The sequence below is a fragment of the Rana temporaria genome, chromosome 5, assembly GCF_905171775.1.
Source record: "Rana temporaria chromosome 5, aRanTem1.1, whole genome shotgun sequence".
NCBI lineage: Eukaryota > Metazoa > Chordata > Amphibia > Anura > Ranidae > Rana > Rana temporaria.
In genome coordinates, this window is record NC_053493.1 from 399,738,221 (window position 1) to 399,764,930 (window position 26,710).

Here is a 26,710-nt window from a genome sequence, read left to right on the forward strand (position 1 = left end):
CAAGCGCAGCCGTAGAACAGAACAATAAAGATTGTTGAAAGTTTAGCTGCCAAATCCCAGGATTAATGGATTATAATATAAATGTCACTGTGTTCTAAATTGTGATGATGAATGTGTTTATATTGTAGCTCTCCGAGTTACAGCAACCCTTCTTGTTTTACAAATGTAGCGAGGATTCCGTCCGTGCATAATGTCCTCGATTGTAACATCTCTATGAAGGGAAGGAGCCTGCCACGGTAAGGCGTCATCCTTCATACCTCTGAAATTATCATTATTATTATCAGCAGGGCCGGATTTGCTCTCCCTGCCGCCCCAAGGCCAGGTTCCACAATGCACCCCCTCCCCGCCAATCGAACCTCCCCCCCCCCCAAATCAATGGAGAATGTGCGGCACGGTTAGATCAAATATGTTTTGTTTGTTTTTTTACTTTTTTATCACTTTTTTTATCTTTATTTATTTGTAGCTTGTCGCTTACTTTCGTAAATTTTTGTATAATTTTCTTATTATTTTTCTTATTCTTTACTTTTTTATTTTATGAATTTAATTATTATTTCTTATTATTTATTTATTTTTTATCAATTTTTCTTCACTTAACTTTTTTGCTATCACACAGGAGAAAACAATTTCCTGTGTGATAGCAATTGGAGGTGACATGTTCTCTTTATTGACCCTGTCACCTCCAAAACAGGAGTCCTAGCACTGTGCTAGAACTCCTGTCACAGCTGAGATGGGAAGAGCACAGCTCTCCCCTCTCTCTGTGTACATCAGCAGCAGGGACAGGAGACAGACTCGTGGCCGGGGGGAGGACGGAGTCCCGAAGACAGAGCCAGCAGAGAGAGGTATGTGGGGTGGGGGAGGGGAGGAGAGGACGGATGGGAGCACATATTTTACAAGTGATTTCGGCGACATCGCCGCAATCACTTGTTAAAGAGCGAGTGGATTCCCCCAAAACTTACCGCCCTTAACTGTATCTTCCGGGTGTCGGGGGACTCCATGCCACTGCCGCCCCTTGGAGCCCTAAGGCCTGGCCTCAGTGGCCATGTGGGAAATCCGGGCCTGATTATCAGGCATGTACTGGCCATTGGGACTACAGGGAGTTTCCCGGTGGGCCGATGGCTCAGTGGGCCGGTTTCAGTGACAGCCTGTCAAAGTAATGGCTGCGCGGCGCGCCCTCCACTTCATGCAGTAATGTGGGAAGGATAAAAAAACACAGAGGAGAATAAGTGAAATAATAAAAGAGGTGAGTGAGGACTCCTTATGTTTGTGCTACAATTTGCACAATTGCGTTTAGTGTATATACTGTTTTTGTGCTTGTTTGCAAAATTAACCACTTAACCACTTCCCGACCGCCGCATGTAAATGTACGTCCACAGAATGGCACGTACAGGCAAATGGGCGTACATGTACGTCCTTGCCTTCTAGCGGGTGGGGGGTCCGATCGGGACCCCCCCCCCGCTACATGCGGCGGTCGGATTCCCGCAGGGAGCGATCCGGGACGACGGCGCGGCTATTCGTTTCTAGCCACTCCGTCGCGATCGGTCCCCGGAGCTGAAGAACGGGGAGAGCCGTATGTAAACACGGCTTCCCCGTGCTTCACTATGGCGCTGCATCGATCGAGTGATCCCTTATATAGGGAGACTCGATCGATGATGTCAGTCCTACAGCCACACCCCCCTACAGTTGTAAACACACACTAGGTGAACACTAACTCCTCCTTGTGGTTAACTCCCAAACTGCAACTGTCATTTTCACAATAAACAATGCAATTTAAATGCATTTTTTGCTGTGAAAATGACAATGGTCCCAAAAATGTGTCAAAATTGTCCGAAGTGTCCGCCATAATGTCGCAGTAACGAAAAAAATCGCTGATCGCCGCCATTAGTAGTAAAAAAAAAATAATTAATAAAAATGCAATAAAACTATCCCCTATTTTGTAAACGCTATAAATTTTGCGCAAACCAACCGATAAACGCTTATTGCGTTTTTGTTTAACAAAAATAGGTAGAAGAATACGTATCGGCCTAAACTGAGGAAAAAAAAAAAATTTATATATATTTTTGGGGGATATTTATTGTAGCAAAAAGTAAAAAATATTGTTTTTTTTTCAAAATTGTCGCTCTATTTTTGTTTATAGCGCAAAAAATAAAAACCGCAGAGGTGATCAAATACTACAAAAAGAAAGCTCTATTTGTGGGAAAAAAAAGGACGCCAATTTTGTTTGGGAGCCACGTCGCACGACCGCGCAATTGTCAGTTAAAGCGACGCAGTGCCGAATCGCAAAAACTGGCCGGGTCCTTAAGCTGCCTAAAGGTCCGGGTCTTAAGTGGTTAAAGTGGGCCGTCTGGATGAAGTCCAGGGCCCAATTTTTGTCTCTGATTTTTGTCTCTGATTATTATACAGGATTTATATGGCGCCAATAATATAAGATTAAAAATAAAGCTCACCTGTCAGAGGAGTCATGAGCTCCTCTGCAGAAGGAATCGATGTTGGGTCACTTTGCTCCCCTAGAGAAAAAAAAAAAAGAGCTCCAAATAAGTTACAAATATCAGCTCTGTACAAATCTGCACAATAATTAGCTCTGTAATCATTATTACATCATTAAATGTATCAATACCTGAATCTGACCTGGTAGTAGCCACTTGCATCCCTGTACAGCAGGGCTGGAGTGTGAGAGGAAGAAGCAGAACAAGGAGCCAATCAGTTCATGTGCAGACAAGAAGCATACGGATAAGAGCAGAGAGCAGACTGACACTCCCTGTGCTGCTTCTCCTTTCACTGTCCAGTGACAAGCTGAGGTGGGTCCAGGATGACCTGGGCTCAAGGGAAGTGAGCTGGTCATCAGACTGAGGACATCTAGTGGCCAGTTCAGGTCTAGTTATTTGATTTGCTTATCCAAGCTAATGTTCGATCCGATTAAAACTGCAGTAATGGACCACAACCATTTTTTACCACATGCTTGTATTATTACTTTAACCACTTGCTTACTTGGCACTTAAACCCCCCTCCTGCCCAGACCTCTCGCACTTTGAATGACAATTGCGCGGTCATACAACACTGTACCCAAATTACATTTTTATAATTTTTTCCCCCACAAATAGAGCTTTCTTTTGGTGGTATTTGATCACCTCTGCGGTTTTTATTTTTTGCTAAAAAAAAATGAAGTCCAATTTTTTTTAAAACAATTTATATTTTTTTATATTTTGTTATAGTATTTTGCAAACAGGTAATTTTTCTCCTTCATTGATGTACGCTGATGAGGCTGCACTGAAGGGGCACCGATGGGCTACACTGATCGGCACTGATAAGGCGGCACTGACAAGGCGGCACTGATAGGCGGCACTGATAGGCGGCACTGGTGGGCACTGATGGGTGACACTGAGAGGCGGCACTGATGGGTGACACTGAAGGCCATTGATAGGTGGCACTAATGGGAACTAAAAGGTGGCACTGATGGGCACTGATGGGTGGCAATAATGCGCACTGGTAGGTTACACTGATAGGCAGCACTGCTAGGTGGCACTGCTAGGTGGCACTGATAAAGCACTGATTGGCACCACTGGTGGGCATTGATAGGTGGCACTTGTGGGCATTGACAGGTGGCACTTGTGGGCACTGTGGGCACTGGCAGGTGGCAATGGCAGGTGGCACTGTCAGGGGGGACGGATTTCACATATGAGACATACGTGCCTCCTTCCTTTTCGGGACAGATGTCCCTTGCACATAAGCCGGTGATCGGCTTAAGGGGCCGGGATCGGCCCCTTATTCGGATCTGTGATCACCCGAGTCTCAGTGACTCATTGATCACAGCGCACGCCGTGCGCGCCCTGCAGGGGTGCACGGGGAGCGTGCGAAGTGGAGGTCGTCTATTGACGGCCTCCCGGCAATTGTTTTTTCCGAGCTGTGGCCGTCATTCGGCTAATGTGCGGATGCCTAGTGGTTAAAGTGATTGTTAAGCTATTTAAAAAACAAAAAAACAAACATGTTATACTCACCTGCTGTGTGCAATATTGCACAGAGCGGCCCCATACCTCCTCTTCTGGGGTCCCCTGCCAGTGCTCTAGGTTCCTCCTCTTCTCCGAGTGCCCCCTGAGCTACATCGGTTGTTATCCCTAAAGAGCCAACTGCCCGCTCTAAAAAACGGTACCGCTCTAAACGGCCCGCTCTAAAAAACTGTACCGGGGTGATGCATGCAGCTGCATGCATCACCCTGGTATAACCCCTGAAAGCTGAGGCCGCATATGTGCGTATGCTCGCCGCTAAGGGGTTATAGAAAGGGTGCTGGATTATCCATCCCTTTAAATTATTGGCTTTTGTGACTCAGAATACCCCGGCAAAGGCTCTGCATTGCAATTATACTGTAGATTGTTTCTGGTGGTGAACCTGAAAAGTTGTTAGCCAAAATGTCGGTTGGCAAGCTGAGTTTAAACTTTGGGCAAGCCTGCCTGATGCTGCCAGTGTGGATGAGCCCTGGTGCCCTGCAGTTAGTCGTGTCTTTCATAAGACATAATGGGAAATCTTTTAAACTCACACAAACCCAGGTGTCCTGGTGGATACAGAACCCAGAATCCCAGACCTGCAAAGCCACAAACAATGGGCCATGCTGGGACCATGACTCAGTGGCGGCCCGTCCATAGGGGGTGCCCGGGCGCCGCCCCCCACCCCAAAGTCAGTAAAAAAAAATTATATAAAAAAAAATATATATATTTAAACATGTCTCTTTAATAATAATAATAAAAAAATCTAAAAAAGGTCCTTATGTGCACTGTGTCCCGGCGCCGGGCACAGTGCTGGATGGGTAGCGCCACATCTGTGCAATCACTGGAGTTCGCAGACGAGGCGCTACATTGGCAGCGGAAAAATGCCTTTGTGGCTATACCCATCGCGCCACAGCTTCAGGCGCGATGGACAGTATTGCGGGTGCACATAGTATGTAGTTCTCCTACAGGAGGGGGGCCAGGAGGGTCCCCTGCTTCTTCTAGAGATCGTCTAACTGACGTCACCCCCCAGGAGTGGAAGCGGTAATGAAGGGATACAGTTATTTCTGCCTCGCTTTCCGAGAGACTAAAATAATTGCCTCTCATTTCCACAGACGTGGCTCTTCCCTGCTGAGGGGACTTGTCTCTGACAGCAGATAATGATCTGAGCTGGAAATCTATACGTTTGATAGCCAGCTTTCTAGACTCATAGAACAGTCATGGTGACACAACCCGCTGCTTCTACATGTTCCGTAAATTGTGTTAAAAATCTAATGAGTATGCAGCAATTCCATTTATGAAAGAGTAATACATATCATTGCTGGAGGAGAGCCATTATATACATTTTATTAATGTAATAAAACCTAACCCCAGCCTTTAAAGAAAGCGCTAGACTACTAGATGTTTTGTAACACATCGGCAGCTGTTAAAGCTCAACTCCAGGCTAATAGTGTTAAGGTGTTAAAAATTTAAAAAGCAGCTTGTCCCTGGTGCTGTTCCCCGTAGTACCTCTCCTTGACCACAAGATGTCCCCAGTCTTCCTGTACCTTGTGCCATTAGACCTGGAAGACTGAGGACATATTATTAGGTAGATCCACAGAGATGGCCGCAACTTTAAGGCGGCGTAGCGTATTGTATTTACGCTACGCCGCCTTAAGTCAGAGAGGCAAGTACTGTATTCTCAAAGTACTTGCCTCCTAACTTACGGTGGCGTAGCGTAAATGCGGCGGGAGCAAGCACGCCTAATTCAAATTCGGCTGAGGGGGCGTGTTTTATTATAATTAGGCTTGACCCGACGTGATTGCCGTTTTTTTGGAACTGCGCATGCGCCTACATTTCCCAGTGTGCATTGCGGCTAAGTCCGCCGCAGGGGCCTATTTATTTCGACGTGGACGTAAACTACGTAAATCCCTATTCACGGACGACTTGCGCAAACGACGTAAAATTTTCGAATTTCGACGCGGGAACGGCGGCCATACTTAACATTACTATTCCATCTATTTGATGGAATAACTTTAGGCCTGCTAATGCGTTACGTAAACGGCGTATCTGTACTGCGTCGGCCGGGCGTACATTGGTGAATAGGCGTATCTAGTGAGTTACATATTCTATGCTGACCGCAGTGGAAGCGCCACCTAGCGGCCAGCCAAAATATTGCACCCTAAGATAGGACGGCGCAAGCCGTCGTATCTTAGATAGGTTTAAGTGTATCTCTGTTTGAGAATACACTTAAACCTAGGTCGGCGCAGATTCAGAGTTAGGTCGGCGTATCTACTGATACCTGAATCTAGCTATATGAGTGCTGGGCATCAAGAACGTGCACTCTAATGCCACGTACACACGATCGGAAGTTGGATGTGAGCTTTTCTGTGAAATTCCAACCGTGTGTAGGCTCCATCTGACTTTTTCTGTCGGAATTTCCCCCAACAAAAATTTGAAAACTGGTTCTCAAATTTTCCAACAAGAAAAATTCTTGTCGGAAATTCCAATCGTCTGTATGCAATTCCGACGCACCAAAAACCATGCATGCTCAGAATCAATTTGACGCATGCTCAGAATCATTGAACTTTTTCTCGGCTCGTTGAAGTGTTGTACGTCACCGTGTTCTTGACGATCGGAATTTTGTGTGAAGTTTGAGCCAACATTCCATCGGAAAAAAATCCACGGTTTTCTTGTCGGATTTTCCGATCGTGTGTGCACGGCATAAGGAGATGTCGCTATGGTGCCCTCTATTCAGAAGAGTGCAATGAGGCAGAGAGCAGTGCTAAGGGCCGCCCTCTACACTCATTACGGGTTACCCAGCTCAAAGAAGAGATGAAGAGGACCCTGCAGCATCATGTGACGGACCTGAAGACATCTGGAAAAGGTAAGAATAAAAACACAAAGCATAGAATACTGCTTGAGAGACCTCCAGTGGGGGAGGGAGAGAGCATGGGGGGGGGGGGGGGCTTTAAAATCCCTGTGCAGGCAGGGGACTGTTTTAATACAACTAGTAGCCATGACACGTTAAAGCTGAAATCTGGGCTAAGTAAATATTCTATTAATTTGTATAAATACAATTCTCTCTGGTATTGTTCCCTGTAGTACCCCTACTCTACCACAAGATGTCCACAGTCTTTTCTGTACCTAGTGTCAATCAACCTGGAAGACTGAGGACATACTGTGAGTGCAGGGCTGAGGACATACTGCGAATGCAGGGCATCAAGGACCTGCACCCTATGGTGCCCTCTACTTGGAGTGCAATGTGGCAGAGAACAATGCTAACAATGTGGCAGAGAACAATGCTAACAATGCTCAAAGAAGAGGCTAACAGGATCTTGCAACATCATGTGACTGAACTGAAGACTTCTGGAAAAGGAAAGAATAAAACACAAAGAATAGAAAACTGCACTAGAGACCTCCATTGGGGAGGTCTCTAGATGGAGGGAGCGAGCATGAGGGGGCTTTAAAATCCTTGTGCAGGTAGGAGACTATTTTACTACAACAAGTAGCCTTGACATGTTAAAGCTGAAATCTGGGCTAAGTAAATATTCTATTTAATTGTATAAATACAATTCTCTCTGGTGCTGTTGCCTGTGGTTCCCCTACTCTACCACAAGATGTCCCCAGTCCTCCTGCACCCAGTGTCAACCAACCTGGAAGACTGAGGACATACTGTGAAGACATTTGGAAAAGGTAGGAATAAAAACACAAAGCATAGAGACCTCCAGTGGGAGAGCAAGAGAGCATGGGGGGAGGGTGGTTTTAAAATCCTTGTGCAGGCAGGAGACGATTTTACTACTACAAGTAGCCATGACACGTTAAACCTGAAATCTGTGTTAAAGGGGAGTTCCAGCCATTTGTATGTTTATTAAAAGTCAGCAGCAACCAAAAGTGTTGCTGCTGGCTTTTAATAAACAGGCACTTACCTGCTCCAGCGCTCCAGCGACGCGCCGGCCGGGGCTCCGCTCCTCTCCCCCCCTCCCCGGCCGGCGTCTTCATCTTCAGTGTGGGCACCCGGCAGTGACAGCTTTCGGCTTCACGGCCGGGCACCCACTGCGCATGCGCGAGCAGCGCGGCACTGCGCATGCGCGAGCGGCGCGGCCCGGCGCCGCGCCCTGTAATTGGCCAGGAGATCGCCTAGGACCTGTGACGTGTCCTAGGCGATCGCCTACAGCAGCCACTTCCTGAAGGCGACTAAGCTTAGTCGCCTACAGGAAGGAGGAAGTGGGACAGGAAGTCCCACTCGTGCTGAAGCCCCCACTCCCCCCCCAAAAAAATTACATGCCAAATGTGGCATGTAAGGGGGAGAGGAGTGGGATAAGAGGAAGTTCCAAATTTGGGTGGAACTCCTCTTTAAGTAAATATTCTATTGAATTGTATAAACACAATTCTTTCTGGTGCTGTTCCCTGTAGTACCCCTACATCACCACAAGATGTCCCCAGTCATAAACCCAGTGTCATTCGACCTGTAAGACTGAGGACCTACTGTGAGTGCTGGGCATCAAGGACCTGCAACATCATGTGACTATGGATACTTTTTCAAGGCACTGTATACTGTGTACTTTGCAATTTATCAAATGAGGTAAAGCTTCACTTTGCCAAGTGGCTGGGGTTCATCTTTAAACCCCAATAGCTGGCAGGAGACTGGAATGCAAAGGTAATTTTGCAATCACAATAAAACACCAACATGAGTGCTGTAGGAAAATGCATAGGCTTTGTCTTTTTTTTTGTGGAAGTGGAATCTCCCTTTAGGCATACCTTCCTGTGCTGGAATGTGCATGACGTCCATGCTTCTGTTCTGCAGTGCTGAAAGGTACAAGGATATAGTACATTCAATTACATTACTACTCATTTCATATCAAAGAATCAATACATAATCATTCACAGGCAAATATGTAAAGCAGTGGTTGTCAATTTATGAGGTATAGGGGACCTCGGGTTTGGTCCCTGACATTAACAAAGGCTTGCAAAAAAAGTTTAGCATATGTAATGTTTGAGAGGAGATGATGGTCAGAGACCAGGGACATGCCAGAGGAGATGATGATCCTAGACTGGATACATACTAGAGGAAATGATTATCAGAGACTGGGAACTTAAAACAGGAAATGATGGTCAGAGACTGGGAACATAATAGAGGAGATGATGATCCTAGACTGGATACATACTAGAGGAAATGATGGTCAGACTGGAGACATACTAGAGGAAATGATGGTCAGACTGAAGACATACTAGAAGAAATGATGGTCAGACTGGAGACATACTAGGAGAAATATTGGTCAGACTGGAGACATACTAGGAGAAATATTGGTCAGACTGGAGACATACTAGAGGAAATGATGGTTAGACTAGAGACATACTAGAGGAAATGATGGTAAGACTGGAGACATACTAGAGGAAATGATGGTAAGACTGGAGACATACTAGAGGAAATGATGGTAAGACTGGAGACATACTAGAGGAAATGATGGTAAAACTGGAGACATACTAGAGGAAATGATGGTCAAACTGGAGACATACTAGAGGAAATGATGGTCAGACTGGAGACATACTAGAGGAAATGATGGTCAGAGACTAAGGACATACTAGAGGAAATGATGGTCAGACTGGAGACATACTAGAGGAAATGATGGTCAGACTGGAGACATACTAGAGGAAATGATGGTCAGACTGGAGACATACTAGAGGAAATAATGGTCAGACTGGAGACATACTAGAGGAAATGATGGTCAGACTGGAGACATACTAGGAGAAATATTGGTCAGACTGGAGACATACTAGAGGAAATGATGGTTAGACTGGAGACATACTAGAGGAAATGATGGTCAGATTGGAGACATACTAGGGGAAATGATGGTCAGATTGGAGACATACTAGGGGAAATGATGTTTAGACTGGAGTACTGATCAATTATAGGAAGTTGATCCAGGTTAAACCCGATTGCCTCTCTGAGGATCAGGAAGACATTTTCTCCCCTGCTGTAGCAAATTGGATTGTGGGGTTTTTCGCCTTCCTCTGGATCAACTGTGGATCATCTCATCATCAGCTCATCCTCATCTTCATCATCATTGCATCATCATCATCCTCTCATCAGCATCATCATCATCTCATCATCGTTTCATCATCATCATCAACATCATCGGCACGCCTCAGCATCATCTCATTTCATTTCTCATCAATAATATCATCGTCAGCATCATCATCATCATCGACATCACCATCTCATCTCATCTCATCATCATATTCATCATCATCATCTCATCATCCCATCACCATCACCATCTTCCCATCATGTTCAACATCAAATACTCAGCTGACACCCTCCGCAGCCTAATGAATACCGCCTCAACACTACCAACCCCCATCCAAAAAAAACTATGAAAAGAACAACTTCTAAGAATCAATCGACAATCGACTGCCAAAAACAGGATTGCACCACTTCAACTACAACACCTATCATGCGCCCTGATCAACACCAGATCTGCAGTCAAGCACAAATAGGAAATTCATGACTTCATCACTCAACACAACACAGATTGCCTCTTTATCACAAAAAGCTGGCTAACACCTGACTGTAACACCATCCTAGCAGAATTAGTGCCGGAGACCTACTGCATCCTAACTGAGCATAGAATAGTGCAAAGAGGAGGCGGCCTAGCAGTGATCTACAAATCTCACCTCTCTCTCATCAAAACAGCTCTACAGAACTCATTGCCTTTCATGGAAACTCTCGCTCTACAACTTCAAACAACACCCCAACACACTGACCACCAGGTCCAAAGACACACCTCCGTACACCGTTCACCAAATTCATCTCTATATACACCTTGAAAACCAAAAACCTTCTGCTACGCGGGGACTTCAACCTCTGGGCTAACTCCTCCCAGGACCCCATCGCCAAGCCCTGCATCAACCAACTGGAAGCACTAGGTCTGCAGCAATTGATAAATGCTCTCACTAGATACGAGAACCGCTGAATACTAGAAGAAATTATGGTTAAACTGGAGACATACTAGAGGAAATGATGGTCAGACTGGAGACATACTAGATGAAATGATAGTCAGGCTGGAGAAATACTAGAGGAAATGATGGTCAGACTGGAGACATACTAGAGGAAATGATGGTCAGACTGGAGACATACTAGGGGAAATCATGGTCAGACTGGAGACATATTAGGGAAATCATGGTTAAACTGGAGACGTACTAGAGGAAATAATGGTCAAACTGGAGACATACTAGAGGAAATAATGGTAAAACTGGAGACATACTAGAGGAAATAATGGTAAAACTGGAGACATACTAGAGGAAATAATGGTCAAACTGGAGACATACTAGAGGAAATAATGGTCAAACTGGAGACATACTAGAGGAAATGATGGTTAGACTGGAGACATACTAGAGGAAATAATGGTCAAACTGGAGACATACTAGAGGAAATAATGGTCAAACTGGAGACATACTAGAGGACATGATGGTCAGACTGGAGACATACTAAAGGAAATAATGGTCAAACTGGAGTCATACTAAAGGAAATGATGGTTAAACTGGAAACATACTAGAAGAAATGAAGGTTAGACTGGAGACATACTAGAGGAAATGATGGTCAAACTGGAGACATACTAGAAGAAATGATGGTAAGACTGGAGACATACTAGAGGAAATAATGGTCAGAGACTGGGCACATACTAGAGGAAATGATGGTAAGACTGGAGACATACTAGAGGAAATAATGGTCAGAGACTGGGGACATACTAGAGATGACGATGCACAGAGATTGGGGACATACTAGAGGAAATTAGGGCCAAAGACTGGGGACATACAAAAATTGCAGCAGAAGTTGAGGCTTATAAGAGCCAGTAGTGGGTTGTCACTGATGCACCCTAAACTAAATATTAATGTTTTACAAGTAAAGTAAAATAAAAAAAGGTTCTTAGAGGCCCTTTCACACCTGCAGGCCGTATGTCCGTATTTCATTTATATGTTTTCGGATGAAATACGATCATACATGTATCCCTATGGGATTGCGGATGTCAGCGGATGAACATCCACTGACATCCGATCTCATCAGTCCCCACTAGGGTCTGTTTCTGCAGATGAAGGAAAATCCTATTTTTCCGTCCGTCTGCGTATCGGATGAACACGGACAGATGGTCCGTGTTCATCCGATCCCTCCATAGAGGAGTGCAGTGATCTGACAGGGCGGTCCCTGCACAGTGTGCAGGGACCGCCCTGTCATCTGCCGGCTCAGTGGGGATCAACAGAGCAATCCCCGCTGAGCAAGCGGATAATAAAGGAACGGATCCTCACGGGATCCGTACATGTGAAAGGGCCCTTACCAAATAATAATAATGAAAATAAAAATCTAAAACTCCAATAAAGAAATATCTTTAAAAAAAAATGAAAAATAGTATACATAAATTGACTACTAGCTTTTATCAATTCCCTTTAAAAAATATGTGAATTTCGAAAAATGAGACCGCATTATATTTTGAGAAGCAGAAAGCCAGAAAACAAGAGGCATCTGCCCTCCCACATATCGGAGGAAGGAATATTTCAAAGCCCTGCGTCTCTACACATACATCTGCTGTTTTGTGAATACAATTATCATTGTAGATATGAGAAGTCATTTATAAATATCCTCTCCTGCACTTATTCCCCAGCACACCTATGCATGCATAAATCACAGCCTTGGAGGTATAATGAAGAGCCTTGCTGAATATTCAGAAGATGGAGACAGCTGGTTTCTAGTTGCTGGAAGCCCATGAGCTATTCTGGGGAAACCAGTACAAGCCTATCAGTCACACAACTTACAGGGAACAAATTAGCAACTTCGGATTTCGCTAAACTATTCCATAGATTTTTTCTGAACTCTTGTATCAAAGTAGAGGATGACTCCCAAAAACTTTCAGAACATTAAATTCAGTGGCGGCTGGTGCTCAATTTTCTTGGTGGGAGGCCGTGAGCCACACCCCCCCCCCATTTTATGTATGAAGTTAAAAAACCTTCCATGTGCCCCCTAATACTTACCTGAGCCCCATCTTTATCCAGCGATGTGCAGGGCCGATCCTAGGCAGGGTGCACAGGGTGCATTGCACCCAGGCGCCTGTAGAGGTGGGGGCGCCGAACATCCAACAGACTCTCTAACAGAAGCCCTCTCTGTGTCCATCACAGAGGCCCCCCCCTCCAGCTCCCAATAAAGTTCTCTGCTTCTCTTCCTGTATTTTGTTTATTGTTAAGAGATCATGTAATGATCCCAGGGTAATGAAGACTTTGTGGGGGGAGCATCTCTGTGGTTGAGTCATTGCCATAGAAACATTTGTAAAGGGGAGGGGTTAGTAAAATGACGACGCCCATGTGGGGGCTCCAGAAATATTTCTGCACCCAGGCGCCTGTGACCCTAGGATCGGCCCTGGCGATGTGCACACGAGCCTCAGCTCTCTGGGGACCCTCCCTCCTCACTGGCTGAGACAGTCAATCACAGCCAGTGAGCCAATGAAAAGAGAGAGGGGCGGGGCTGAGCTGTGGCTCTGTGTGTTAATGGACACACAGAGCAGCGTCTCTGCAGCGAGCCTGCTCGGGTGCCCCAGTAACAAGCTGTTTGCTCTGGGGCACTTAGCAGGAGGGAGGAGCCAGAAGTGCTGGCGGGGGAACAGTGAGGAGGAGAATCAGAACTACTCTGTGCAAAACTACTGCACAGAGCAGGGAAGGATGACATATTTTTTGATATATTTTTTTTAAACCTGCGTTTATTTATTTTTTATAAAAAATAAAATAAAAAAAAATAAACCTGCCTTTAATATCACTTTAACGCATTGAGCACATTTTACCCCTGCACTTGCAGTTTACAACTTTTAATGATGCCGGCTCCTGCTCTCTCAGTGACCAAGCACTCAAAGACAGCTCCTGGTCACTAGTAATGATTAGGAGCTGGGGTGACCATCATGTGACCACTGTGACAGCCAATCACAGGGGTCACACGATCAGGCAGAACTTCCTGTCGGGTGTAAAAGTTAAAGGGGCAGCATGGCTGGATGTAGAAGAATACATATCGGCCTAAACTGATGAATACATTTGTTTTGTTTTTTTTTGGGATATTTATTATTAGCAAAAAGTAAAAAAAAAAAAAAAAAATTCAAATTGTCAGTGTTTTTTTGGTTCCCGCAAAAAAATTAAAACCGCAGAGGTGATCAAATACCACCAAAAAAAAATCTGTATTCGTAGAAATAAGTCTATTTTGTTTGGGAACAGCGTCGCACAACTGCGCAATTTTCAGTTAGGCCCCTTTCACACTGGGCACGGGAGGTGCGGTATAGCGGCACGATTTTTAGTGTCGCTATACCGTCGTATTTACCACGATATTAATACTGCCCACAATGTGCCTCTTTATTACCGCGGTTTCCCATTAATTTCAATTGGAAGGAGCGGTGTAGGAGCGGTAAACACCCTGCTCCTTCACCGCTCCAAAGATCTGGCTAGCAGGACTTTTGGAGCGGTCCTGCTAGCGCACCGCTACAGTGTGAAAGCCTTCGGGTTTTCACACTGAAGACTGCAGGGCACGATTTTTTCAGACAGTATAGCGGCGCTATTTTTAGCGCTAACCGCCTGGAAAAACGTGTCCGTGTGAAAGGGGCCTTAAAGCCACGCAGTTCCGTATCGCAAAAAATGGCCCGGTTATTAAAGGGGTAGTTCCCCCGAAATTCTTTTTTTTTTTTTAAAAATCCTTTCTCCCGCTTGGTACATGTACAATAATGTACTCACCCGTCCCAGGAATCTAGGCGCCAGCATTCTTAATTCATCAGAAAGTAAACTTTATAAAATAGAGCGATGGACGTTTCCATCTTAGCTCCTGCCATTCTGAAGCCCTATGCTGGAAAGAAATAGACACGCCCAGCCCCACTCAGACAGACCAGGAAGTGCCTGCTTCACAGACCATAAAGAAAGGTAAACAAACGTTTTAAAATTTTTTGTTTGGCGAACGGTTTTTAGGCTAACTGTGCCCTTTTGTTTAAGGTTAAGTTGTTAGATAGGTGGAACCTCCACTTTAAGGGGGAAAATCTTCCGGGGCTAAATTATAAAAAAAACATTAGCGCTTGGACAGGTGTCACAGAGACAGGAAGTGAGGGAAAATCTTCTCAATAAGGTCACAGATAAAAAGAAAACTTACAGAAAATGTAAGGTTTGGCTTGACTTTAACACTTAAAATAAAAAATATATATATATTGTGAAAGTAATTCTAAAAACATATTATTGAGTGCATTTTTAAACATTCAGAACTTACATTTTGCATCCATTTCACTTTTCCTGATTGTGGTTTCCGGAGAAGCTAAAAAGAAGAAATATTTGTATGACTGTTAAAGGAGTTGTAAAGGAATTTTTTTTTTTTTTTTTGCTGAAATGACTGTTTACAGGGTATAGAGACATAATAGTTAACTGATTCCTTTTAAAAATGATTAAAAATAGATACAAATCAATCATATAATGTACCTACAGTTTCAGTTTCATTTTTGCATGCTGTTCCTGCTCTGTGATGTACAGAGACTCAGAGCCAATACAGGGCAGTGATGGTTTGTAAAACTAAACTGATTGGTGTTGAGGGGTTTTAGACACACAGTAATCACACCTCCTTGATTAGTGACCACAAAGAGAAAGCTCCCATGACTTTTTTCATCAGGAAACAGACAACCAGGAAGTGTTCAGAACAGAGAAGGATTAGAGCAAAAAACGAACAATGAGGACATGAAAACAGGACTGCAGTAAGGTAAAGGAAGCTATTTAGCTTAAAAAAAATTCCTTTAGTGACCCTTTAACTGGATGGAAAAAAAAAATTATAATTTTCAGTCAGGTAAAACAAAAGAATGTATTCTATCCAGCCAGCAGATGGCACTTTAGTCTCCTACATTCACACTTTCAATGAATGGACGAATGTCGTTTGAAAATTGTGTTTTGCGTTAAAAATTCTACCGGTATTTGTAAAACAAACGTAATTTCTGAACAAAAAACACATACAAGGTTTTCCTTTCTGCCCCTTCGTATTTTCCCCATAACTGCGGTAGAAAACGAACATCGATTTGACCCCACTAACGATTAGAAAATCAAATGAATGTTCTTAAAACAACATTTTTCAAGCGAAAATCTATACGCATATGGCCAGCGTAACATTAATGTTAACCAAAACAATATCCCCAACCCTTTGTTTCAGCAGTGACATGGTGATCACCACGTCACAACCAGGTCTGATGCCGCGTACACACGATCATTTTGCGGCATGAAAAAAACGTTGTTTTTCAAAAATGTCATTTAAAATGATGGTGTGTGGGCTTCACATAATTTTTCAGGTTCTCAAAAACGCCAAAAAAAACAATTCGAACATGCTGTATTTTTTAACGTCGTTTTAACCCCTTCCCGACCGCCGCATGTACATATACGTTGGCAGAATGGCACGTACAGGCACACTGGCGTACCTGTACGTCCCTGCCTTCTAGCGGGTGGAGGGTCCTATCGGGACCCCCCCGCTACACGCGGCGGTCGGGTTCCCTCGGGGAGCGATCCGGGACGACGGCGCGGCTATTTGTTTATAGCCGCTCCGTCGCGATCGCTCCCCGGAGCTGAAGAACGGGGAGAGCCGTATGTAAACACGGCTTCCCCGTGCTTCACTATGGCGCTGCATCGATCGAGTGATCCCCTTTATAGGGGAGACTCGATCGATGACGTCATTCCTACAGCCACACCCCCCTACAGTTGTAAACACACACTAAGTGTACACTAAATCCTACAGCGCCCCCTGTGGTTAACTCCAAAACTGCAACTGTAATTTTCACAATAAAGAATGCAATTTAAATGCATTTTTTGCTGTGAAAATGACAATGGTCCCAAAAATGTGTCAAAATTGTCCGAAGTGTCCGCCATAATGTCGCAGTCACGAAAAAAATCGCTGATTAGTAGTAAAAAAAAAAATAATTAATAAAAATCCAATAAAACTATCCCCTATTTTGTAAACGCTATAAATTTTGCGCAAACCAATCGATAAACGCTTATTGCGATTTTTTTTACCAAAAATAGGTAGAAGAATACGTATCGGCCTAAACTGAGGGAATTTTTTTTTTTTATATATGTTTTTGGGGGATATTTATTATGGCAAAAAGTGAAAAATATTGCATTTTTTTCAAAATTGTCGCTCTATTTTTATTTATAGCGCAAAAAATAAAAACCGCAGAGGTGATCAAATACCACCAAAAGAAAGCTCTATTTGTGGGGAAAAAAGGACGCCAATTTTGTTTGGGAGCCACGTCGCACGACCGCGCAATTGTCTGTTAAAGCGACGCAGTCCCGAACTGTAAAAACACCTTGGGTCTTTAGGCAGCATATTGGTCCGGGGCTTAAGTGGTTAACGTTGTTTTTCGGGTTGTAAAAAATGATCGTGTGTGGGCTAAAACGATGTAAAAAATCCGTGCATGCCCAGAAACGAGTTATGAGACGGGAGCGCTTGTTCTGGTAAAACTACCGTTCATAATGGAGATAGCACATTCATCACGCTGTAACAGACAGAAAAGCACGAATCGTCTTTTACTAACACGGAATCAGCTAAAGCAGCCCAAAGGCGAATGGAACTTCCCCTTTATAGTGCCTTTGTACGTGTTGTACGTCACCGCGCTTTGCTAGATCATTTTTTAAAAACGATGGTGTGTGGGCAACGTCGTTTTAATGATGAAGTTGGGAAAACTTCATTTTTTTTTTCATGCTGAAAAATGATCGTGTGTACGCGGCATCAGAGTTAAAGGGGTTGTAAATGTAGCGGCCTGCTATTTTTTAGCCGGCGCTGCTTTAAATTTAGAGGGTATTCTGAGAGTAATGCCCTGTACACACGATCGGTTCGTCTGATGAAAATGGGCCAACTCAATATTGAACCCTACAGACTTATGGCCCGTAAACACGATCTGAATATCGGACTAAAACGATCGTTCGAGGAAGAATCGTACGATTTTCGGATCGTATGTACACTACTTTCGAGAGCCGATCACGACAGTTCATCCGATATGATTAGACAAGCACGAACAGTTACCTCGTACGAAACCAGATCGTACGATTTTCTTTTAGTCAATATAGTTGTCGTCCGAAAATACAATACATGACATCACTTCCAATTTTTTTTCTGTCGTGCGAGAATTTTCGTGACTTTATTACCCTATTCAATTTCTACTTGCGACTATTAAGCGAAAAAAGTCATACGATCTGTTGTACGATATTTGGATCGTGTGTACGGGCCATAAGACTGGGATGCCATTTATGGGCCAGATTCACAGAGATCGGCGTATCTCTGTGCGGGCGTAGCACATCTCATATGCGCTACGCCGACATAACATACATAGAGAGGCAAGTACAGTATTCACAAAGCACTTGCTCTCTAATTTACGGCGGCGTAACGTAAATGGGCCGGCGTAAGCCCGCGTAATTCAAAGTAGCAAGGCAGTGAGCCTTTTTTTTTACCAATACTATTCCTTTATATTGGCTTTTGAAATTTACAAATGCATCAATTTAGAAATCAGATGAAAGGTTTAGCACTGGGAAACACTTTTTGAAAGATAAAAAGTGCATTTTATATACATCTATATAGATCAGACCAAAATGAGGGACAAATGAGGAGGAATGAGGGACAGAGGAACTTTGTTCCAAATCAGGGACAGTCCCTTGAAATCAGGGACAATTGGGTGCTATCTACAATCGGGGGGCCTATCTTGCCAGTAGGGCCCCCATCAGGAATTTTGGGGCCCCTTACACAGCTTCAGGTATGGGTCCCCTGGAGCAGAGAACCGGGGGGGGTGCTGCAAATTGAGAAGGGGGGGGGAGTGTCGCAAGTTGAGAAGCAGGGTGGGGGGGCACCGCGAATTGAGAACATTACGGTCGGGGGGGGGGGGGGGGCTTTGGGTGCTGAGGAACAAAAAAAAATGAAATAAAAAAGGGGAATGCCATCCGGGGCCCTGGGAACCACCGGGCCCCTTAGAGGTCGGGGGGGGGGGGGGGTTGGGTGCTGACGAAAAAAAAAAAAAGGAGGTAGATGCCATCCGGGCACCTGGGGACCACCGGGCCCCTTAGAGGTGTACTGCCTGTACCCCCCTGATGGCGGCCCTGCTTGCCAGCCCCTCACCATAACCAGACACAGCTCAGCCAGTATGCTGGGGTGCATAGCGAGTGCGCTCTCAGCACAGCGACCTCCGCCACCATGGTTGCATATGATGCATACAGCAAGGGGGTAATGTTGATGCATATATTACACTTTTACAAAAGATGTCACAAACCTGGAAACTCATCGGGCCGGATTCACAAAGAGTTACGCCGGCGTATCAGTAGATACGCCGACGTAACTCGGAATCTAAGCCCGTCGTAAGTTTAAGTGTATGCTCAAACTGAGATACACTTAAACCTAGCTAAGATACGACGACCTGCGCCGTCGTATCGTAGGGTGCAATTTTTCCGCTGGCCGCTAGGTGGCGCTTCCGTTGATTTTGGCGTAGAATATGTAAATTACTAGATACGCCGATTCACGAACGTACGCTTGCCCGTCGCAGTAAAGATACGCCGTTTCCATAAGAGATACGCCGCATAAAGATAAACCTGCCCCCTAGGTGGCGTAGCCAATGTTAAGTATGGCCGTCGTTCCCGCGTCGAAATGTGAAAATTTTACGTTGTTTGCGTAACTCGTCCGTTAATGGGGCCGGACGTAATTTACGTTCACGTCGAGACCAATGACGTCCTTGCGGCGTACTTTGGAGCAATGCACACTGGGAAATTCCACGGACGGCGCATGCGCTGTTCGGGAAAAACGTCAATCACGTCGGGTCACCAATAATTAACATAAAACACGCCCCCTCATCCTCATTTGAATTACGCGCGCTTACACGGGCCCATTTACGCCACCGTAACTTAGGAGGCAAGTGCTTTGTGAATACAGCACTTGCCTCTCTGACTTACGGCGGCATAGCGTAAATATGATACGCTGCGCCACCGTAACAATGCGCGGATCTATCTGAATCTGGCCCATCATGTGCAAATATATATGAAAAAAAATTAAATATAGAAGAACGTCAGTTACTTAGATGGTTTCAGAAATGACATGGTAAAGCAAAGATATATTTCTTGAGAAAAGAGAAAAAAGTATAAAACTACAAAAAAGTCATATAAAATCCCTGCAATGTATGTGCAGTTCACCTAAAAAAGGAAATTTTTCTCAACAAACACTTAAAGAAGTCATAACACATTTTTGGGATTTGTGGCAACAGTAACTTATTTCACCAAAAGAGGGCAGCGTAGCGCCTCTGGCCGGAGGGGCCACCTGCAGTTGAGGAATGTCGCCTGGTCTCAGAGATTAGCATTGTATCACTTATTACCTGTAACGGGATCCGAGCAGAACGTGATATCCATCCCCTTCACCGAAGAGTTAATGTGCGTGTTCACAAAACACTCAATGGCGGCTTTGTCGCAGCGGCACAGCACTTTCTCACATTCAGGGCCAGGCTCTGGTGGGGGTAGAGAGGAGACAAGACCCCCTTTTATAGATCCGCTTTCTGCCATCTGTCCTGCTTTATAGCCGGAATTAAAGAGCGTAATTATGTGTACAATGAGCATATACAATATCTCTGCCCTCTACACTGACCGGGCACGTCCCGGGCACAAAGGTCATGATCAAAGCAGTATAGCAGGGACTGATTACTAAGTATGCATTTTTAAAGTTTAAATTTAGAGCATATCTAAACCCAAGATCAGAAATGGAATATATTGCAGCTTACCAGCCCGTAGATGTGACGGCTGCATTCGTTTTCTTTTTTTTTCAGTTTTCTCCCTTTATTTTAACCTGGTAATCCTGCCAAAAACACACCTCCTGCCCTAGGGTGACAACCCTTCCTCACTGTGTTGTATGTATGGAGGAACCGAGTTGTCACCCTAGGGCAAGGGTCTCCAAACTGTGGCCCAGGAGCCAGATGTGGCCTTTGCTTGCTTTCATCTGGCCCTTGGGCACTATTCCTCCCATTCACATTACCAAAGGTTCACAGTTACTGCCACTTACACCATGGTGGGGCACTATTCCTCCCACTGACACCAAACATGGGGTACTATTCCCCACACTGATACCAATGATGGGTCACTAATCCTCCCACTGATACTAATGCTAGGGCATTTTACCTCCCACAACATCAATAAAGGGGCACTATTCCTCCCACTGACACCAATGACGAGGCACTATTCCTTTCACTTCCTGTCCTAGGGTGGCAACCCTTCCTCACTGTGCTGTATTTATGAAGGAACAGAGTTGTCACCCTAGGGCAGGGGTCTCCAAACTGCGGCCCAGGGGCCAGATGTGGCCCATTGCTTGCTTTTATTCAGCCCTTGGAGCACTATTACTCCCACTGACATTAACAATGGGGCATAGTTCCTGCCATTTACACCAACGATGGTGCACTATTCCTCCCACTGACACCAATGACGGGGCACGATTTCTCCCATTGATGGAGCACTATTCCTCCCACTGACACCAATGATGGAGGGACTATTCCTCCCACTGACACTAATGATGTGACGCTGTTTTTTAGAGTGCTATGGGCATATTTTAAATGTGAGCAGACTTTTTAATATTTTTAGTTGTTTAGCATGTTTTAAAAATGTCAAAAGTGTTACAGTAATTTAATTTATATCGCAGTTAAGCTCTATCAAATCATAATTTCCTTCTGTTCAATAACATGTTGATTGTCAGATTGCAAAACATGGTCTTCTGGAATTATTGACACAATTAGAAAAAACGATATTGAGGGAGTGGACTGGACTATGCTAAAACACTGAGAAAACTCTTCAGACCCTTTGATTGGTCATTCCTGTAAATTCCCTCCTCAGGGACCAGGAATTGATGGTTGCATCTGCAACTCGGGAGACCTTGTTTTTCATAAAAACTAGTAATTATACTGGAAGAGTAATTTATAAAAGAAAGCCAGTGACTCTATCACAGTGGTGGCGAACCTTGGCACCGCAGATGTTTTGGAACTACATTTCCCATGATGCTCTTGCACTCTGCAGTATAGCTGAGCATCATGGGAAATGTAGTTCCAAAACATCTGGGGTGCCAAGGTTCGCCATCATTGCTCTATCAGATCAAACATATTTGGAATAAATTGGACTCTGCACAGAAGCCGAGGACCAGGAAAACTTTGCTAGTACTTTTCACTTTTAATCCTTCTTATTTTACTGTTGCTATGGTCAATTTTGTAAGATCTGAACCCCTCGACCATCTATAAGCTTTGTGATGAAGGCTTTGACAAAGCAACTGAAAGGCATGGCAACACAATGAAATCAGGATCAGTGGGAGGGTGTTCTCAAGAGATGTCCGACATTTAATAAGTGTTATATCTTCTCCCTTACCACAAGTGAGGTTCTTTGAGAGGCAGCTGATGTCAGATGAAACTTTAGCTGGGTCCCAAACACAGTCCATCTCAAGCGCTTCTTCATAACATTTACGGTGCTGAAAGCAACAGCTGTTAAAAAAAAAATATAGCAGTGAATGAGTATATTGTGAGGTCAATGGTAACATTAAGGTGGACCTATTATATATAAATATATAGTTGTATTAGTTAGAGGCAGGATAGGCCTCTCTGAAGAGAAGAGTTTCAGAGATTGCCTGAAGGTAGATAGAGTAGGAAATAGTCGGACAGATTGGGGTATACATGATGGGAGAGGCTGGAATGGGATGAGGAAACTAGAGAGCAGGAAGTCTTGGGAGGAGCAAAGAGGTCAAGAGAGAGCTAGAGAGCAGGAGCGCTTGGGAGAAACAAAATAATGGTTTGGCGAGCATGGGAGGAGGTGACGAGGTAGTTAGAGGGCAGGAGGCCTTGGGAGCAGCAAAGAGAATAGCTTGGTGAGCATGGGAGGGGGTGTTGAGGGAGCTAGAGAGCAGGAGCGCTTGGGAAAAGCCAAAATAATGGTTTGGCGAGCATAGGAGAAGGTGACCAGGTAGTTAGAGGGCAGGAGGCCTTGGGAGCAGCAAAGGGAATGGCTTGGTGAGCATGGGAGGAGGTGTTGAGTGAACTAGAAGGCAGGAGCGCTTGGGAAATGCCAAAATAATGGTTTGGCGAGCATAGGAGAAGGTGACCAGGTAGTTAGAGAGCAGGAGGTCTTGGGAGCAGCAAAGGGAATGGCTTGGTGAGCATGGGAGAAGGTGTTGAGGGAGCTAGAGAGCAGGAGCACTTGGGAGAAGCCATAATAATGGTTTGGTGAGCATGGGAGGAGGTGACAGGTAGTTAGAGAGCAGGAGGCCTTGGCAGCAGCAAAGGGAATGGCTTTGTGAGCATGGGAGGAGGTTATGAGTGAACTAGAAGGCAGGAGCGCTTGGGAAAAGCCAAAATAATGGTTTGGCGAGCATAGGAGAAGGTGACCAGGTAGTTAGAGAGCAGGAGGTCTTGGGAGCAGCAAAGGGAATGGCTTGGTGAGCATGGGAGGAGGTGTTGAGGAAGCTAGAGAGCAGGAGCGCTTGGAAGAAGCCAAAATAATTGTTTGGTGAGCATGGGAGAAGGTGACCAGGTAGTTAGAGAGCAGGAGGCATTGGGAGCAGCAAAAGGTATGGCTTGGTGAGCATGGGAGGAGTTGTTGAGTGAGCTAGAGAGCAGGAGCGCTTGGGAGAAGCCAAAATAATGGTTTGGTGAGCGTGGTAGGAGGTGACCAGGTAGTTAGAGAGCAGGAGGTCTTGGAAGCAGCAAAGAGAATAGCTTGGTGACCATGGGAGGAGGTGCTGAGGGAGCTAGAAAGCAGGATTTCTTGGGAGGAGCAAAAAGAACAGTTTGGCAAGCATGAGAGGGAATGATGAGGATCTAGAGGGCAGAAGGTCTTGGGAGAAGCATAAAGAACAGTTTGGCGAGCATGGGAGGGAATGATGAGGATCTAGAGGGCAGGAGCTCTTGGGAGAAGCATAAAGAACAGTTTGGCGAGCATGGAAGGAGGTGATGAGGATCTAGAGAGCAGGAGGTCTTGGGAGAAGCAAAAAGAACAGTTTGGCGAGCATGGGAGGAGGTGATGAGGGAGCTAGAGAGCAGGAGGTTTTGGGAGGAGCAAAGAGAACAGCTTGGTTAGCATTTTGAGATGAGGTTAATAATGTAGTTGGGGGCCGAGTTGTGGATGCCTTTGCAGATTGTTGTTTGTATTTTGAACTTTATTCGTTGAGCAAGCGGAAGCCAAGGGAGGGATTGGCAGAGAGGGGGTAGCGGATACTGAGCAGTTGGTAAGGTGGTTAAGTCTGGTTGCAGCTTTCATGGCAGATTGAAGAGGGGATAGCCTATGTAAGGGTAGGCCAATGAGGAGACCTTAGACCACTGGAGTGCAGGGGGGAAGACACCACAGGGATCGGTCTAGCTACCGGGAGAAGTAGAGGATTAGGTGAGTAAATATTTTTTTAACAAGTCCCTCTAACCTAAAAGAGCAATTAACCTTTGCAGTGTGGGTGCAGCCCCCCTACAAGGGATACATTTCCCAGAGTTGGGCTTTAACATTTGGTTTTGGATCTAATGGACTTTTCCAAACAAAAATCATATTCACTGTTGGAATTTTGTTAATTTAAGACAAATTTTCCATCTTGCTTCTTCAAATTTTCTTATCTCTGCCGTTGAAAACAAATGTCCATTTGACCCCCAATGATTAGAAAATCGAACAAATGTTCTGAAAATGAAAATCAAACAAAATGCTACTATTTTATGACGGGCTTCACTCTTTATTACTCCTATATCAGCAATGGATATATAAAACTTAAAGGGATTGTAAAGGTTCATGTTTGTTTCACCTTAATGCAGCTTATGCATTAAGGTAAAAAAAATCTGATGATTACCGACCCCCCAGCCCCCCATTCTACTTATCTGATCCCTGTAATGTCCCACATCGAGAATGCTCTCTTGCCTGGGCTTCTCGGCTCTTCATTGGATAGTTTAATAGCAGCCCAGCCATTGGCTCATGCCACTGTCAATCAAATCCAATGACGCAAGGGCCGAGTCCTGCATTCGGTGGCTATGGACGCCGAATTCTGGACACAGGAGCGTGCCCGCAAAGTAACCCCCTTGGGAGAGCGCTTCCCAGAGGGGGTTATTTGAGGTGGGAAGAAGCCGAGAGAGCTTCCGAGAGAGCCACCGAGGGACCCCAGAAAACGCTGTTTGGGGCCACTCTGTGCAAAAGGAGCTGCACAGTGGAAGGCAAGTATGACATGTTTGTTATTTAAAAAAGAAAAAATTGCAAACCTTTAATATCTCTTTAATATAATTTATGTTTTTACCTCCCCAGAAGCACCTACCCTTCCTTTCCTCCCCCACCATTGCCATCAGCAATAGGAGGGGAGGTAAGCCTTGAGGGTTTTCTTAATTAGTCAATAGGCTAGGCTGGGCTGTACCTGCAGGAAACAGAGGAAGAAAGTCCCTGACCCTTTTTTTTAAAATATGGTAGCTTGGATTCACACACCTCAAAATGCACCACCTTTTCCGATGAATGTGGATGCATTAAGAATTAACGGCTCCCCCTCGCATCTGCAAAAGAGCAGCCCCTTTTGCCTGCAGGTCTGGGAACATGTGCGATTGACACAAGTTCCCCGGCCCGCATATGTGTGGACCTAGTCTTAATGTCCCTAACAATCAGTTAAGGACTATTGGGAGTGCACTATTCCTTTTTATAAAAAATGCAACCATTATTATATTATTTTGTGCGTTTTGCATGCGTCACCTGTCCACCGTGTCTACAGGAAGACCCTCCAGCTCATATCTGCAGGCACAGCCGTAGTCCTCCAGGTCCCTGGGGCACAGACCGGTCACACACTTCAGTTTGCTCACAAAGTTTAGCAGAGATGGGAAATTGGTGAATATAACTTGCAGCCAGGTGAACTGAGAACCCAGGCAGTCTATCAAAACAAAAACACAGTATAAAGGGCATAACAGGCAAAAAAAATATATAAATTCAATACATCTCTGTAATACACTCTTCTTTTGTTATGTTTTATTCCACAGTGCAAATATAGAAAATGATTTGATGATCCGCGAGAAATTCAGTGTGCGCCTAACCTCCTGTTTGAGTTGAGTAGTACCTGAAATCCCAACCAGTGTTGTAAGCCATGTCTGCTGGGCTTTAGAACTCCCCCTATCCCCACCCCTCTTTGTCCCGCTCCACCTACATATATTGATTGCTTTCACAGCAAGACTGCTGTCTTGACTCCTTAAAGCATGGGTGCTCAACCTGTGGCCCTCCAGCTAATGCGGAAATACAAGTCCCATCATGCCTCTGCCTTTGGGAGTCATGCTTGTAACTGGCAGCCTTGCAATTAGGGTTGTCCCGATACCACTTTTTTAAGACCGAGTACGAGTACCGATACTTTTTTCAAGTACTTGCAGATACCGATTATCGTTTTTTTATGTCATGTGAAAGGCAATGATGGCTGGCACTGACTGATGGGCACTGATAGGCAGGGATGGACTGGCCATCGGGACTGCAGGGAGTTTCCTGGTGGGCCGATGGCTCAGTGGGCTGGCTTCAGTGACAGCGGACCGCCACCCCCTCCGCTCCTCTGTCTCTCCTTCTTCGCAGCGCTCACCTTCTCTCCCTCCCCGCAGCGTTCACCTCCTCTCCCTCCCCGCAGCATTCACCTCCTCTCCCTCCCCGCAGCATTCACCTCCTCTCCCTCCCCGCAGCGTTCACCTCCTCTCCCTGACTAGATAACTTCAGCGTGACTGAATACAGATATGCTCCTCGGGACTCGC

General features: G+C 45.1%; 1 protein-coding gene across 2 annotated transcripts in view; it reads right to left on the minus strand.

Moving 5' to 3' along the window:
* The window catches only part of OC90 (otoconin 90), a 124,088-nt gene that overhangs the window by 62,340 nt on the left and 35,038 nt on the right, over positions 1-26,710 (minus strand). Inside the window, exons 5-10 of one of the 2 annotated variants that reach the window (XM_040354979.1) lie at positions 25,683-25,857; positions 22,356-22,468; positions 20,336-20,527; positions 15,232-15,276; positions 8,715-8,762; positions 2,445-2,504 (exon numbers count right to left, since the gene is read on the minus strand). In XM_040354979.1, the coding sequence (XP_040210913.1) occupies positions 2,445-2,504; positions 8,715-8,762; positions 15,232-15,276; positions 20,336-20,527; positions 22,356-22,468; positions 25,683-25,857 (633 nt within the window). The remainder of the gene's footprint in view (positions 1-2,444; positions 2,505-8,714; positions 8,763-15,231; positions 15,277-20,335; positions 20,528-22,355; positions 22,469-25,682; positions 25,858-26,710) is intronic. The other variant, XM_040354980.1, reaches the window with a different exon arrangement.